The sequence below is a fragment of the Orbicella franksi genome, chromosome 7 (assembly GCF_964199315.1).
Source record: "Orbicella franksi chromosome 7, jaOrbFran1.1, whole genome shotgun sequence".
Taxonomy (NCBI): Eukaryota; Metazoa; Cnidaria; class Anthozoa; order Scleractinia; family Merulinidae; genus Orbicella; species Orbicella franksi.
The window spans coordinates 13908825-13926508 of NC_138151.1; the positions used below are offsets into that span (position 1 = coordinate 13908825).

Sequence of the window (17684 nt, forward strand, 5' to 3'; positions counted from 1 at the left end):
ATATTTAAATTCTCAATCAAAACAAAGTATCATATTTACTGACTATTATAATGAATAAATACTCGGCTATACTCCCTTAATAAGTTCATCACTCCAGGTGACTCACTCTCATGATAACCCGCGTGCATGACTACAAATCACTGAATCTGAGGAGAACATTTTGTTGATAGTTTTTCCATCTGATTGTGAAAGCCAATTTAAAGTCAATCTGCACTTATACAAAAGGTTAACAATCAAGACTCTTCTTATTTTTCTCGTTACTTTTTGAAAATTTAGCAAGGATTTTTCTTTCTCTCTCCTGTGGATAAGGGATCCATCTCCATATAGTGTAGTCAAATTCTAACTTCTCCCTGAGACAAGGAAAAAAAATTTTAAAAACTACTCTTCCACCAGCTCCTAGTTCACACTGGGATAACAATCTGAAACGTGACATTTTCTGTTTTGCTCCTGAATACATCGTTTAGCTCGTGTTGCAAAAGCAATATTACACATTGTCGGGACATTGACTATATTTTCTTGTAGTATTTTCAATCTAGCCCTAAAAAAATAACGCGTGCAATTACTGGCTATCAGTTGAATTCAAAAGTGCTCCCAATTTGCGATTGAATCGTTCGATCACACTAGCTTTGGTATCGCCGCTGGTCGAAAAATGACGAATGTCTTTTCGTGTCATCAGGGTTTGAAAGGTCTTGTTGTAAAATTCTTTGCCGTCATCGGTTTGCAACTTGCGAGGTATCCTTCCACCACTGCGTTTCAAAATTTTCTCGAAGGCTGCCGTCACGTCTTTGCCAGTCTTGGACTTGACCGGTTCCACCCAAGCGTACTTGGACAACACGTCCACCACCGTCAACAGATACCTGTACCCTCGATTCGATTTGGCAATGTTTCCCACTTCGATGAGATCCGCCACCCATTGTTCGTCGATACCGTAGACCATCACGGGTACGGTACGAAAACGATGACGTGTGGGTTTGTGAAGCGTGCATCCCAAACTGGCTTCCAATCTCTTTCGCACCGGCTCGATGGGTAATCCTCGGACTTTGGCAAAACGCGTCACGCCTCCCAGACTTCCTGGGACATTGGGATCCTCGTACGACCTCAACAAGTTGGCATAACGATCCACCTTCTTCTTCTTTCGGGTTTTCGTGCTCATAATGTCGCCAATCGACAGAGAGATTGTCTAATCAGCTCAGGGTGTTCTCGTTTTATGATGGCGTACCACCCGATTGGCATGGGTTGTCGTTCCAACCATAATATGAAGACGACGAAACGCCAGACGTTTTCTTCCACATGACTGTCCAAAAACACCTGTTCGGAGTTTTGACCTATCAACGAGGGAATGGGATATTTCTCTCCATACTTGGCATATAAAAGCTCGGAGCGCTCGCAGAGACTATACCATGCACTAGTCATGATCACCAAAAAATGAATTTTATTTTTGTCACATCACTGCTTTTATCCAAAAAAAGGACTAAACCAGGATTCGAACCAGGGACCTTTGGGTTATGAGCCCAACGCGCTGACCACTACACCATTTAGTCATCCTCGTTCAACAAACAGTGATTAAAACTATTTACAAGGTAACACTGTTCTTTCTCCATCATCAATCGCACCAACAAATCCTCCATCTTTTCAGCCAGTTCCCTGAAATAAGCGGGAGTCCCCAACGAAATCGGACGATTCCGTTTCTCGCTCAGTCTCACGGAGATATCTCTCGCGTAGGTGAGGGGTTCAATCATCTTCCTGATCTTCTGTCTCATCATGAAGGTCAAACTCGACGTGGCCAACAGACAGAACCTGTCCTTCATTCTGACCGGTGGAATAACGGCTGGCACAAAACGAATCACATCCAATTCCTTGATGTAGACCATGGAGTACCAATCGATGGTGAAGAGATGAGCTCTATGTCCTGCGGATTTCAGTAAAGGAAGAATCTGCCATCCCCACTCAGGACGTAGACGAAGTAGTTCAGGAATGGTCCAGTCGTGTTGAGGTTTCTCACAAAACAAAAATGTCGAACAGCAACAGGTTGTCAACCCCTTCTTCCTCATCGATCCAACCCAAAGGCGACACGTGAAATCCACACACCGACTCGATCAAATGAATGATCGCGTTGCTATTACTGTACAACACGGTCAACATCTTGAATAAAATGATAAAAACAAGAACCGCAACGCAACGTTTTATAGTAAAAAAAGAAAGACGTCATTGGTCAATACAACAACACGCCACCCTAAAGTAAAAGTACTGAATCACGAGTTAAACCAAAGTTCACTTCCATGGCTTTCAAGAACACGTCAAGGGTCGCTTTGTCGTCCCCAGTCTTCTTCCACTCTTTCCAGCCTGTTCGCAACGCATCGACCACTTTATGCAACTTCACGCGACTTCCCGCCGCACCATCTGATCCGCCACTTTCAAAATACCCCCAGACAAAACACCTCGGTACTTATCCATCTTGGTCCCTATTTCACTGGCTTCCTCCAGCAAAATAGTATCGATGGTCTTTTTGATCAACAAAAGCGAAAGATCAGGTTCTTCTTTCTTCTTCTCTTCCACCACCATCTTACAAACCGGGATTTCCTCCTTAGGAGGTTGCTTCTTTTTCTTCTCGACCTTCCTTCTCTTCAAGGTTGTAGCCTCCTTATTCATTTCTTCAAAATCGACCAGCGGAATCTCTTCGCTGCAATCCATCGTGTCAAGTGAACTCCAAACAGTGGAACCGCGTTTTTTATACACCAAGGACTGTCAATCAAGTAAAATCACTTTCGTGATGGAAAAGTGCTGCGCATTGATTGGTCGATCCAGACCCTATAAATATAACGTCAGAGTTTCATTCACTTCATTTCAGTCGTCGTCAGCGACAGGAACCAAAGTCATGGAGCCGCCACCCCCGCAACCCAGTCCAGACGAATCCCCCACGCGCTACATGTTACCAGACAAAGCGCAGGATGTTGGTAAAGGTTATGTAGATTATAGTCTCAATCCTCATTCGCCCGCCAAATATCCTGTTAATGCCAAGAAGAGAAAGAAATCAGACAACAAAGACAACAAAAAGAAGAAGAAGAAAATCAAGCAGGAACCACCCGAAGGTAAACAAGTTCATTTCCAATCTAAAGTCACGGTCAAAACCATTTACGATAAACTCCACCACTCCATGCAAGAAATAGAATTAACCTGTGAAGACGATTATCTGTTAAGAAACGGTGACTTCGCTTTAAAACGTTAAGAACAAAAACTCATACTCAAACTTCAGCATAAACGACGACCCTTAGGTCCCAGACGAATGCGCATACTCGAACGATTAAAAAAAAGAAAATAACTTGTCCTCTGTTTCTTCGACGCAGATAATCCCCCCGTCATCCACACCTTCTTCCCCGTGCCAGACGTCAAAGACGAAATCAAGCGAGACGAATTCGATCCCGATGCCTTCCTCGACGGTATGAAACAAGAATGGAAAACAGACACACCCTACAGGAACCCTTCACCACCCCACACACACTTTCCTTGCCCCAGGCACCCCAAGCAAGAATTAAAGAAGCGAGAGACGGAGACCGCGCACGGCCGTTGGTCCTATTACAAATGTCCCGTCCCCGATTGTTTTGCCTGTTCAGGCGTAGACAACGTGCAGCATTATGTAGCTTCCAGCCAACGTATGCTGAACGACTACTATGTTCAACTACCCATGGAAAAAATGAAATGCTATTGCCAAAGACCTCTCATCATGAGCATGTCCAGATCAGAAAAGAACCCGGGCAGGTTTTACTTCAGGTGTTCCAAGCGCTATTGCGACATCTTTCAATGGGCCGACGAATTTCCACAAACCAAGGTCAGAGCTTGGTTAGAAGAGGGTAGAAAGCTTTGGTTGGAACCCCACCCCCTTCAACAAAGTGTAGAGAGAAGAGTTCCTCTTTGCCCCTTCGAAGGGAACTGGGATCGAAGTGATTTGAGCCCCCACACAAAGTCCAACCTAGACCGAATACTCCGAGACAACGCCCCCAAGAATTTCACCAACAGCACCTGTTTGATGAATTCACCCCCAAAGAACGCTTGTACCTGGAACGAAGGGGATTGCCTCCACCCAAGTGAACGTGGCAAGCTCTCATTGGTCCTCCCATTTTTCATAAAAGGCAGTCAAAAAAGGTTGACCGTCAGTTTCAAACATGGAGGCGTTACAGGACAATCTTTGCTTCATTTTGGATTTAGAAGGTTTTTTCATCAACAAGACCTTTCAAGTCAGAGAACTGGGTTATTACACTTGGAACCGAGAATATGGAAGACACGCTTTTCGCATCCCCATCCCTTACAAAGAGTTGAGCGACAAAGACAAACGAACCGTGAGTTTTGTGATAAGGAAGATACATGGATTGAGCTATCAACCCCTCAAGGTCGAACGTTTTCAACCACCCGAAGTCCTCAACGAACTGATCCAGGATATCTACTCCATGTACAAAGACGGTCAGAGAACCGTGGTGGGCTACAAGGGAGGACACGTGGAAAAAGATCTGCTAACGAAACTGAACATTCCTCGTCTCGATCTAGAAACATTGGGTTGTCCCAAATACGACAAACTCAGACACATCATTTCAAGTGAACGTTTATTACCCAGCTGCGGTTTGCATCAAGACGAGAGTATCCATCATTGTCCTGTTACAGAGTGTCACGCTTTTTGGTTATGGATGTCAAACATTTTCGGTAAACAATAAAGAAAACTTTTTTTCAATTTCTTGTCTTTCTTGTCTTCAAAATTTACTAAAGTAATCAAACAACTTGTCCATGTCGGATAAGCGCACTTCTATCTCTTCTTTAGCCCTCTGTCTCTCCACACTGTTCCCATACTCATCGTGAATCTTCACCAAACGGCCTCGACACTTTTGAAGTTTCAGGATCACCCTCAATATCAGATTCATTTTCCTCTTCAATAACTCCTGCGCATTCGTATTCGTGGCGCGCCGCTTCTTCGACTGAACAAGTTCCCATTCGTCACTCAGTCGCTCCAAACTCGCATCCAACTCCGCCAAAATAGTTTCGTAAGATCGCGTAATAGGCATCTTCAACAAAAAAACGAAGAGTCACGCCGCACTTCCTTTTAATCAACACCTCCACCAATCGTAACCCTCCTTTTCCATAACGTCACCAGAGGGGGATACCCCCATCACCCCTCCACCAGGCACGCGAAAATTACATGACCCCATCTATTTAAACGAGCGAGCTACAGCACATGTCGTGATTTTCCATCATGGCTTCCAGGCAAAGTCCACGATTACAAGGACTGGGACCCGAACTCTCCGCGTTTAAAGACACATGTTTCATCCGTCGAACTGAATTAGATATCGAATCCATCGTACGTTGTCGAGTCATGCTTTGTTGCGGAAAATTTCTACACAAACGATGCTACAAAATGGCCAACGAACAAAGCTTGCAATGTGGACATTGTCGACGTCCCTCCCTTGAAGACAGTAACGACACCATCATCGTCGACGACGACATCGATCTCCGAGCCAACGAAAACTTGGGAGACAGTCCCGAAAACCAACCGATTTGGGTGTTATCCCCCGAACTCGCGGGTCCCACGCCTTTGGAACGTGCCCGAAACGCCATCAGTGATAACCGAGCCAGCACCATAGCCCACACCATCCACCAAGAAGGTACCATCTCCTGGGACATTCTTCCTTTTCCCATCGATCTTTTAGTTTGGTGCATCTTCTGGGTCCAACTGGATTGGTTCATCTCCACTTCTCCTGATGGAAGAAATCCTCTGTACATTCACGCGGCAGTCAACACCCCTATCGAACCCACCGAAGAAGTCAGAAAAACATTTTACCAATTGGTCAACAAACTCATTCCAAGAGCAGTGTATCCCTGCCTGCAAGAAATCGTACACCGAGAACGCTTCACTCACATAGCGGAATACGATAGGGATGGACAAAGGTACGCTTACAACAGAAACGAAGTCACCGTCACATCGTCAAATCGTATGTCCCGATTTTGGTCACCCGAATACTCTGAAGATGTTTCCTACACCAGTGGATTAACCTGGACGCAACCGGGATTGTAAAAAATAAAAAAAAAATTTAAATCTGTTCACGTGGTCTGTGACGTCACTTCCGACCCCATGACCTCACTTCCTCGCGCCTTACTTTGGCCGAGCTCGCCCCAGACCTCTCTAATGCGAACTAATGCAACCGCTGACCTGACCCGAAAATCCTGCACGCTGATTGGTCTAGACGCGTCACGTGACCGAAATAACGCCTTCTGATTGGCTAGGTCTCAAACCGCCCCCCTATACTACTCTTCTGTGATCTATTACTGAACAGATGCATGGCAATATGGAATCTATCTGCCTTGTAATACATAACAAAGAAACAAAAACAAATGTTTATGACATCACCGGTACCTTTGTCCACCAATAGAGCATAAGTGCATGACTGTAAGAAACAATCAAATTGTGCCTGCAAATAACTTGACTTATTATTGAAACATTGTTTTATAGGAGTTTGATTTATTGTGCATGAATATTACAGTGTAGAAGATATTGAACATTGAATATTTACTGCCACAGATTTTGAGTTTAGTTCTTCTACATCCTCTGACATTCAGTGCCTTCCAATCAGAGATGCAATGTTTTTGTCACACAGCACCTACAGATGTAGATGTAAGATCTGTTTAATTGATGAATATTCAGGGCTCAAAATAATGGCCGGTCAACGGGCAATGTCTGGCCAGAATGGTGACTTGACCGGCCAAAAACTTCACTCGCCATTCATGTTGACCAGTCATGTCATGTTGAGATGATCACGTTGTTCATTCTTGAATAAACAATCAAATCCCCAACTGTAAATCTGAACGTTTTAATCTCATTTTTATTATGACCTCTCATGAAAACATACACCAACATATATCTGTTCGAACGGCTAAAGACCATTCGCTTGCTGTTTGTCATGCATTCAAGATCAATAGAAATGCCATTCGAACGACTGGGGTTAAATCCGTTCAGAAAAATATTAAGCCAATTTTTAAACGGTCTAGCAATGACTGGAACAAACAAATTATATTTGTGGGTTTAATTAAGCCAACATTACATGTACTTGATTTTTTCGTAAATATCTTGACCGGTCAGAAATGAGACGTGACCGAGCTAAAATTACTTTGGCCGGTCAACATGACCGGCTACAGTCTGATTTCAAAGGTCACAGTATAAATTGGAATGATAAGAAACAAAATAATAATTCCAGTTTAAAATTCGCTGATTGATATCATACACAGAATTTGCTGATTCACACACAAACATAACTTATCTTATTTAACAAAATGTTTTATGTTACTTGTAGGATGAAGTAAACTTGAGAGTGGTCAATACATGCATACTCCTTGGCATTGATGCTTGATCAGGAAAAAAGGAGCAACTGAGAAGTCTACAGTACTTATGACTCTATAAGGGGTCCAAGGCCTTGAAGTCCCTGGAAACTTTTTATGCCCGCAAAGCCATCTTTGATCTGTGTCTAAAAACTAAGAGCTGTATATGCCTGAAAGTCTTGTGTGAAGGGAACCTCTGTTCATATTGAGAATAAGCGAATAAAACAGCTCTGTAAGCATAAGATTTCAGATTTTGCTATGGCTTTCTGTGTGCGAAAACATTTTGGAACCTTTGAGAAATGGGCCCCTGGTGCATTACAGTCTAACATGGTGACCTTCAACACTTTGATATGCTCTGGCAGCTTTATATTAATTCAACCACTTTAAACATTATTTTTAATGCTTTGAAGTATCACCCACCTGTGTTAGTGAATTAGCATTAAATGTAAATATCTTACATTGCTAGGTTGATACTTATTGTTCAATACAGCAGCTATAAGATTTCATCATGAAAAGCAAAGGCTATGTTTACATACATGTAGTACCAGAACAATAATTTATTAAATTATGCCGTGTTATGGGAACTATGGTACTAGATAGGCCTTTCAATTTCAACAGGCCCCCATAAATTGTTTTTTTGTGTTTTTTTGTTGTTGTTGTTTTTACAGTACAGTTTTTTATACCAAAAAAAAACAAGTAAAATTTTGGATCTTCACCAGTCTGAATGTTGTTTACAGTGAATGTTTTGTCAGGGATCCAGAATGTTTGTACTATTTGGATTCCATTCATTTTTGGAAAAAGAAGGAGACTGTGACTTTGTGAACATAGCTTAAAAGATGCAAGAAGCTTTATTTTATGTTATGGAATGTAACATTCCTTTGGCATCAATGTTTTTATGATGAATTTGAAATGTCAATCTCCATCTTGTGGTAGATGTTTTTTCTTCCTATTTTCTGTTATTTCAAAAGAACAATTCACAGAAAAAAGTTGATCAATACTTCACACTTACATTGCAGTAATTTTCATAATATGGTAAAGGTAAAGTCTGCACATGGGCCACGTGGCCCAACACGCTGGAGCTTATTCCGCTTTCTGTAGCAGGAAGCGACTAGGACTATTTCTACTCCCCCTGGATGAGATGCTAGTCCGTTGGAGGATTACCCCACCATTAAATTCGCTGGTACCCACTTATAGACCTGAGTGGAGAGGCACTGAGAGTAAAGTGTGTTGCCCAAGAACACAACAGAATGTACCCGCCTAGGGCTTGAACCCGGACCGCTCGATCAGGAGTTGAGCGAACTACATGTAACTACGAGGCCATTGTGCCTCCCACATTTTTCATAATAATTATTAAGGCTAATTTAAACCTACATTAATTACTTAGTAAGACAAAACAGTTTATTCATTCATTTTATGACAAAGGTATTATCATTATGTTACATTTGACTTTGTGAATTTAGTATATATTTAAGACAGTTATCCATTCGCAAACAATTTTAATTTAGTAATACGCCTAAATTGCAAATTTTTTAATAGTTGTAGCTGACAACAGTATAGTTCTTAATCATTTTATTATTTATGAATTAAATAGAACTGAATATGACATGGTTTCGCACAGTCTTGAAAAGGTCTTGAATTTTAGTAGTCTTCTTGAAAAGTGCTTGAATTTGGTTAAAGGAGCTCAGTCATGGAATTTTGAAATATTTTGGCCATGTACAAAATTACATTTAAGTCGTCTTGTTATAGACAGAAAGAAAAGAAAACATGTTTTATTTGTTGCAGTATATACGTTGTAAAGCTTATTCCTGGCATATAAAAACTATTTGAATTGTACGAAGTTTCTACTGATAGCAATAAATTTCTGATTGTGTATAAATTTGCATATTTGCTACTATTATAATTAAGATCAACAGATTTGATTACAATAAAACAGTACATTCCATGCATTTTTCTTCAAGCTGTTATTTACAAGTTATTTATCGTACAGCATTTCTGCCTCCCTTTTTCGATTCCTATGTTATTTACAGGCTCCCTTTTTCAATTTCCAGGTTATTTACAGGCTCTCTTTTTCGATTTACACGTTATTTGCAGGCTCCCTTTTTCAATTTACAGGTTATTTACAGGGTCCCCTTTTCAATTGCCATGTTATTTACAGGCTCCCTTTTTCGATTTCCACGTTATTTACAGGCTCCCTTTTTCGATTTCCATGTTATTTACAGGCTCCCTTTTTCGATTTACATGTTATTTACAGGCTCCCTTTTTAAATTTACAAGTTATTTACAGGCTCCCCTTTTCAATTTCCATGTTATTAACGGGCTCCTTTTTTCGATTTCTACGTTATTTACAGGCTCCTTTTTCGATTTCCATGTTATTTACAAGCTCCCTTTTTCGATTTCCATGTTATTTAAAGGCTCTCTTTTTCAATTTACAAGTTATTTACAGGCTCCCTTTTCCAATTTACAAGTTATTTACAGGCTCCTTATTCCGATTTCCAAGTTATTTACAGGCTCCCTTTTTCGATTCCCATGTTATTTACAAACTCCCTTTTTCGATTTACACGTTATTTACAGGCTCCCTTTTCCGATTTGCATGTTCTTTTCGGCTCCCTTTTTCTATTTCCATGTTATTTACAGGCTCCCTTTTTTGATTTCCATGTTATTTGCAGGCTCCTGTTTGCATTTTCCATCTTATTTACACCCACCTTTTTTTATTTACATGTTGTCTACAACCCACCCTTTTTTTATTAACATGTTATTTACAGTATTTTGGCAACCTCCCCAGTATTAAATTTAGATGTTATCTACGGGTTTCCAGATTAAATCACAAGAAATTTACAGGCTATTTACAGTATTTGCAGGAACAGTTTACATGTAATTTACATCATCTTAGCCCTTTGCTTTGAAACATTTACAGTGTTTTCTCCGTTATTTACATGTTTCACTTGAAATATTTACATGTTTTTTACATGGAACCTCCAAAACATGTAAATGGTAAAAATCATGTAAATTATTCTTTACGCTCTCTTTTTGATTATTTACATGTTAATTACATGTTATTTACATACTCTGTAAATTTTCAACTTTTCCAGTGTATATCAAGTCCATTCCAGGACCTAACCAGCAAAGATGCTAAGTGCCGTTGGGGTGCAAAGAGGGCAAAGCCTTTCAAGAAATCAAAGACCTGCTAACTAGAGCACCAGTGATGGCCTACCACAGACAAGGTGCCAAAGCACGGCTCACAAACAATGCCTCTCCTGTTGGAGTTGGGACGATATGAAGTAAAACAAGAAGACCTGACCTACAGGCCAATATATTACGCTAGCCGGAAGCTTAGCAAAGTTGAAGCAAGATACTCCTAATCTGAAACAGAAATTCTTGCTGTCAGATAAGCTTGCGAGCAGTTTTACCTGTACCTATACGGAATTAAATTGGAGATCCGCACTGACCACAAGCAGCCAGTCACAGTACTCAGTGCAAAGTCCAAACCTCCATCTGCTCAGATAGAAAGGTGGCTCCTGTACTTGCAGCAATTGCAATACACGTTGACACACGTACCAGGCAAAGATAATGCTGCTGACGTCCTCAGCCGCCTACCCGTTGACTCAACTAAAGATAAGGACACCCGACAAATTAAAGATTTTGCATACAGCGTGGCAAGTGCAGCGGTGCCAGCCGCTTTACTGCCGAAGAAAGTCGAGACTGCCACAGCAGATGATCCAACTAGTTCGCAAAGCTGTGACCACCGGTGACTGGAGCCAGTTGTCATTCACCATCTACAGAGCGGTTAAAGAAGAACTGTGGGTAGTAGGACAAGTATTGACGAGAGGAACTCGTATTGTGATGCCTCAGAGCCTTTGGAAACAAACCATCATGTTGGCACACAAAGCTCACCAGGGCATGGTCCGTACTAAAGCCAGGTTGCTAGAGAAAGTGTGGTGGCCGCAAATGGACAAAAAGGTGGAGGATGCCATACGTTTGTACCATCCCTATCAGCTTGCAGGACGAAGAGCAAAACCAGAACCTGTGATGTCAACCAGTTTCCTTGATGGACCCTGGCAAGAGATCTCGGTTGATCTTCATGAGATCTCAAATGGTGAACACCTCTTCGTGGTTGTCGACTATTATTCTTGTTGGCTAGAGACCATTCCCGTGAAGGAGACGACCAGGGGTAGCTGTTTGAAAACATGATTGAAAATATTCATGGCAAACAATTAAGACTTCATTAGGCCTTACAACTCAACTTCAGAATTACCTTAAACTAATAATCGCTCTTTACCAATGTCCCTGTTGATGAGACGATACAAATTCTAGCTGAAAAGGGATTTAAGGACGACTGCTTCAATAAACAGCATAATCTCAACATTACAAAATCAGACTTGGTAGAGTTGCTAAATATTGTCGCCAAGAACCAGCTTTTTCAGTTCGAGGGGAGTTTGTATGAGCAAACCGATGGTGTTGCCATGGGTTCGCCACTTGGACCCCTAATGGCCAACGTATTTATGTGCAGTATCGAAGATCGACTTCAGGACCAAGGCAAGTTTCCCAAGTTCTACAAACGCTATGTGGATGACACATTGAGCATAATGCCTGACACCGAAACAGCTGAAGCATTCCTTTCTTCTCTAAACGAGAGTCATCCATCTGTCAGCTTCACCATTGAACTTGGCGAACACAGCAAACTTCCTTTCCCGGGAACGGACATCAAGAAATGCAATGGTCGCCTGGAGACAAGGGTGTACAGAAAACCAACTGACACCGGATTATTACTACATTACAAGAGCCACGGCGACGTTAAATACAAGAAGTCATTGCTAAAAACAATGCTGGATCGTGCCTTTAAACTATCATCTACCTGGCAACTGTTCCGCCTGGAATGTGATCATCTCACACAGACGTTCTCCCGACTTCAGGACCCAGCGCAATTGATACAATCGACCATCAGTAATTTTGTCACCAAGAAAGTTTCTGGCGATCCAATTTCTACTCGAGCACGTAACGTGAATGAAGCGCCTGTCAGAATAGTGTTACCTTTCAAGGATCAGAGATCGGCCAATTCCGCGCGAAGGCAACTTGGGGAACTAGGCCGAAAAATTAGAACTGATATTCGTCCCATGTATACAAGCCGCAAGATCGGACACGAGGTCAAACCAAAAGAAAAGAAGCTGCCTATCATTAACCAGCAACGCGTTGTTTCCTACTATAAGTGTGGTTTGTGTGATGCAAACTATGTCGGGTACACGTGCCGACACCTCTATCAACGCGTTGAGGAACACTAAGGATCGTCTTCAATCGGGAATCACATCAAAGAGCAGCATAGAACAGTCCCAAGTGACATATATCAGGATTTTACCATCTTGAGAAAGTGCCAAAGTAAATTCGACTGCCTAATTTACGAAATGCTCTTTGTAAAGGAGCTTGAGCCAACCTTGAACAAACAGTCAGATTCAATCCGTGCAAAGTTATTTATATAGGTTTTTTTATAGTATTTTATTATTTTAACACTTACATTTTAGCGCTTGTATTTACATGTTTTACCGTTTCACATTCTCACGCGCTAATTTGTGCTTATATATGTATATTTCATTTGTTTTTTCTTCAACTTGAAAACGATCTCAGAGAGATCGAAACGTCGTTTTTTACCGCTATTTTTTATTCTGAAATGTTTTTCAAAAAAACTACTTATAAGAAAAATGTTCTTGTAATAATTTTAATTTACATCTTTCACAAACAGGACTCTGCTAGCATCAATCAGAGTTTGAGGATGGAAATTCGTTTGCAAGAACGAAAAGCTCGAGTCCAAGATTACTGCAAGAGGCACAAACGTAACACTGACGCGCGGTACTTGGAAAGGATATTCATTATTTCAACGTGTTTCGTAGCAGGAAAGTTATTTACTGTTTTGTACCCAACGTCTCAAGCTCACAATGGAAAAAGGAACTGTCACCCTTGGTAGAACATGACAAGCAAATTTATAAGGGCAGTTTGAAAATCGATCTAAGCAGATTCCCTCCGCAAAAAGTGCAACAAATCCTTAAGAACTATTTTGCGTTCCTATTTGTCCGGGATCCCATAGAGCGGGTGCTTTCCGCTTACAAAGATAAATTTCTGAAAGATAACGAGTATTATCATCCAGTGTATGGTAGAGATATAATCAAACGATACAGGCCTAATGCAACAAAGCAGGCCCTTGAGACAGGCAGCGCTGAGACTCTTCCGGAATTCACGAAGTATGCCATACGTTCGTGCCATCCCTATCAGCTTGTAGGACCAAGAGCAAAGCCAGACCCTGTGATGCCAACCAATTGGCTTGATGGACCCTGGAAAGAGATCTCGGTGGATCTTGGTGCGATCTGAAATGGTGAAAACCTCTTTGTGGTTGTCGACTATTATTCTCGTTGGCTAGAGGCCATTCCCCTGAAGAAGACGACGAGGGGTAGCTGTTTGGAAACATGATTGAAAATAGTCATGGCAAACAATTAAGACTTCATTAGGCCTTTCAACTCAACTTCAGAATTACCTTAAACCAATAATGGGTTAAGAATGTTCTTGTAATAATTTTAATTTACATTTTTCACAAACAGGTTTCTGCTAGCATCAATCAGAGTTTGAGGATGGAAATTCGTTTGCAAAAACGAAAAGCTTGAGTCAAAGATTACTGCAACAGGCACAAACGTAACGCCCACGCGGTACTTGGGAAGGATCTTCATTATTTCAACGTGTTTCGTAGCAGGAAAGTTATTTACTGTTTTATACCCATAGTCTCAAGCTCACAATGGAACAAGGAACTGTCACCCTTGGTAGATGATGACAAGCAAATTTATAAGGGCAGTTTGAAAAACGATCTAAACAAATTCCCTCCACAAGAACTGGAATAAATGCTTAAGAACTATTTTACGTTCCTATTTGTCCGGGATCCCATAGAGCGGGTGCTTTCCGCTTACAAAGATAAATTTCTGAAAGATAACGAGTATTATCATCCAGTGTATGGCAGAGATATAATCAAAAGATACAGGCCCAATGCAACAAAGCAGGCCCTTGAGACAGGCAGCGCTGTGACTTTCCCGGAATTCACGAAGTATGCCATACGTTCGTGCCATCCCTATCAGCTTGTAGGACCAAGAGCAAAACCAGAACCTGTGAGGTCAACCAGTTTGCTTGATGGACCCTGGCAAGAGATCTCGTGGATCTTGATGCGATCTCAAATGATGAACACCTCTTGGTGGTTGTCGACTATTAATCTGGTTGGCTAGAGACCATTCCCCTGAAGAAGACGACGAGGGGTAGCTGTTTGGAAACATGATTGAAAATATTCATGGCAAACAATTAAGACTTCATTAGACTAATGATGGGTTAGCATCAATCAGAGGTTAAGGATGGAAATTCGTTTGCAAGAACGAAAAGCTTGATTCCAAGATTACTGCAAGAGGCACAAACGTAACGCCGACACTGTACTTGGGAAGGATCTTCATTATTTCAACGTGTTTCGTCGCAGGAAACCTTACAGGCCTAATGCAACAAAGCAGGCCCTTGAGACAGGCAGCGGTGTGACTTTTTCGGAATTTACGAAGTATCTGGCAGAAATACGAAGGTGGGATGAACACTGGCAAGCATTTGACAAACTATGTCATCCCTGTGCTATGACTTTATAGGTCGTTTCGAAAATCTCTTTGAAGATGCTTGTTATTTGATAAAAAAAAAAGGCGGGATATGACGACCGCGTTTCTTCCCATTCATTTCGTTCGTCTGACACGGCGGCTGACATGTTATATTACTATTCTCAATTCCCTAAACAAAGAATTTTTCAAATGGAAGTGACTATGAACTGTTTGGTTATTCTTTTCCAGGCAAATTGGGAGCACTTTTGAATTCAACGGATAGCCAGTAATTGCACGCGTTATTTTTTTAGGGCTAGATTAAAAGTACCACAAGAAAATATCGTAAATGTCCCGACAATGTGTAAAAGTGCTTTTGGAACACGAGCTAAACGTTGTATTCAGGAGCGAAAAAAAAATGTCACATTTCAGATTGTTATCACAAGGTGAACTAAGACTGGGGGCTGTTAGGAATAATAGAAAATACAATCCAATACCTAAACGCCAATTTTACTTCGAACAATTCGGACTTGGCTGCTTGGAGGCTTGGTGGTATAAACTTGGGGGTATAAAGCAAAAGAGATCACATGGCAGCAAAATGGTAGAAAAGTAGTTTTTTTAAATTTTTTTTTCCTTGTCTCAGAGAGAAGTTAGAATTTGACTACACTATACGGAGATGGACCCCTTATCTACAGGAGAGAGAGCAAGAAAAATCCTTGCTAAATTTTCAAAACGTAACGAGAAAGATAAGAAGAGTCTTGATTGTTAACCTTTTGTATAAGTGCAGATTGACTTTCAATTGGCTTTCACAATCAGATGGAAAAACTATCAACAAAATGTTCTCCTCAGATTCAGTGATTTGTAACCATGCCCGCGGGTTATTATGAGAGTGAGTCACCTGGAGAGATGAAGTTATTAAGGGTGGGTACCCGAGTATTTATTCATTATACCAGTCAGTAAATATGATACTTTGTTTTGATTGAGAATTTAAATATAACAGTTATTTATTTACAGCCTCCCTTTTTCGATTCCCATGTTAGTTACGGGTTCCCTTTTTCGATTTACATGCTATTTACAGGCTCCCTTTTCAATTTACAAGTTATTATAGGGTCCCTTTACCGATTTCAAAGTTATTTACAGGCTGCATTTCTCGATTCCCATGTTATTTTAGGGCTCCCTTTTTCGATTTACACGTTATTTACAGGCTCCCTTTTCCGATTTGCATGTTCTTTTCGGCTCCCTTTTTCTATTTCCATGTTATTTACAGGCTCCCTTTTTTGATTTCCATGTTATTTGCAGGCTCCTGTTTTCATTTTCCATCTTATTTACACCCACCTTTTTTATTTCCAGGTTGTCTACAGCCCACCCTTTTTTTATTAACATGTTATTTACAGTATTTTGGCAACCTCCCCAGTATTAAATTTAGATGTTATCTACGGGTTTCCAGATTAAATCACAAGAAATTTACAGGCTATTTACAGTATTTGCAGGAACAGTTTACATGTAATTTACATCATCTTAGCCCTTTGCTTTGAAACATTTACAGTGTTTTCTCCATTATTTACATGTTTCACTTGAAATATTTACATGTTTTTTACATGGAACCTCCAAAACATGTAAACGGGGAAAAATCATGTAAATTATTTTTTACGCTCTCTTTTTGATTATTTACATGTTAATTACATGTTATTTACATACTCTGTAAATTTTCAACTTTTCCAGTGTATATCAAGTCCATTCCAGGACCTAACCAGCAAAGATGCTAAGTGCCGTTGGGGTGCAAAGAGGGCAAAGCCTTTCAAGAAATCAAAGACCTGCTAACTAGAGCACCAGTGATGGCCTACCACAGACAAGGTGCCAAAGCACGGCTCACAAACAATGCCTCTCCTGTTGGAGTTGGGACGATATGGAGCAAAACAAGAAGACCTGACCTACAGGCCAATATATTACGCTAGCCGGAAGCTTAGCAAAGTTGAAGCAAGATACTCCCAATCTGAAACAGAAATTCTTGCTGTCAGATAAGCTTGCGAGCAGTTTTACCTGTACCTATACGGAATTAAATTGGAGATCCGCACTGACCACAAGCAGCCAGTCACAGTACTCAGTGCAAAGTCCAAACCTCCATCTGCTCAGATAGAAAGGTGGCTCCTGTACTTGCAGCAATTGCAATACACGTTGACACACGTACCAGGCAAAGATAATGCTGCTGACGTCCTCAGCCGCCTACCCGTTGACTCAACTAAAGATAAGGACACCCGACAAATTAAAGATTTTGCATACAGCGTGGCAAGTGCAGCGGTGCCAGCCGCTTTACTGCCGAAGAAAGTCGAGACTGCCACAGCAGATGATCCAACTAGTACGCAAAGCTGTGACCACCGGTGACTGGAGCCAGTTGTCATTCGCCATCTACAGAGCGGTTAAAGAAGAACTGTGGGTAGTAGGACAAGTATTGACGAGAGGAACTCGTATTGTGATGCCTCAGAGCCTTTGGAAACAAACCATCATGTTGGCACACAAAGCTCATCAGGGCATGGTCCGTACTAAAGCCAGGTTGCTAGAGAAAGTGTGGTGGCCGCAAATGGACAAAAAGGTGGAGGATGCCATACGTTTGTACCATCCCTATCAGCTTGTAGGACCAAGAGCAAAACCAGAACCTGTGATGTCAACCGGTTTCCTTGATGGACCCTGGCAAGAGATCTCGGTTGATCTTCATGAGATCTCAAATGGTGAACACCTCTTC

General features: G+C 41.3%; 4 protein-coding genes and 1 non-coding gene across 5 annotated transcripts in view; 1 reads left to right on the top strand and 4 right to left on the bottom strand.

The window, feature by feature from the left end:
* Positions 1-17684, bottom strand: part of LOC145493796 (carbohydrate sulfotransferase 11-like) — a 116519-nt gene that overhangs the window by 74488 nt on the left and 24347 nt on the right. The gene's annotated exons all lie outside the window — the stretch shown is intronic.
* The window catches only part of LOC145492631 (uncharacterized), a 79021-nt gene that overhangs the window by 36918 nt on the left and 24419 nt on the right, over positions 1-17684 (bottom strand). The gene's annotated exons all lie outside the window — the stretch shown is intronic.
* On the bottom strand, positions 560-1153 carry LOC145492868 (uncharacterized). Its single transcript, XM_081472245.1, has one exon. The coding sequence runs from the start codon at positions 1151-1153 to the stop codon at positions 560-562; it is 594 nt and encodes a 197-aa protein (XP_081328371.1).
* Positions 1469-1541, bottom strand: Trnam-cau (transfer RNA methionine (anticodon CAU)). The gene has a single exon. It is a non-coding gene; the product is annotated as a tRNA-Met (tRNA).
* On the top strand, positions 11813-12902 carry LOC145492851 (uncharacterized). Its single transcript, XM_081472227.1, has one exon. The coding sequence runs from the start codon at positions 11813-11815 to the stop codon at positions 12626-12628; it is 816 nt and encodes a 271-aa protein (XP_081328353.1). The 3' UTR covers positions 12629-12902.

Coding starts and splice junctions, on each gene's coding strand:
- LOC145492868 (XM_081472245.1), bottom strand. CDS start 1,153: ATGAGCACGAAAACCCGAAAGAAGAAGAAGGTGGATCGTTATGCCAAC.
- LOC145492851 (XM_081472227.1), top strand. CDS start 11,813: ATGGGTTCGCCACTTGGACCCCTAATGGCCAACGTATTTATGTGCAGT.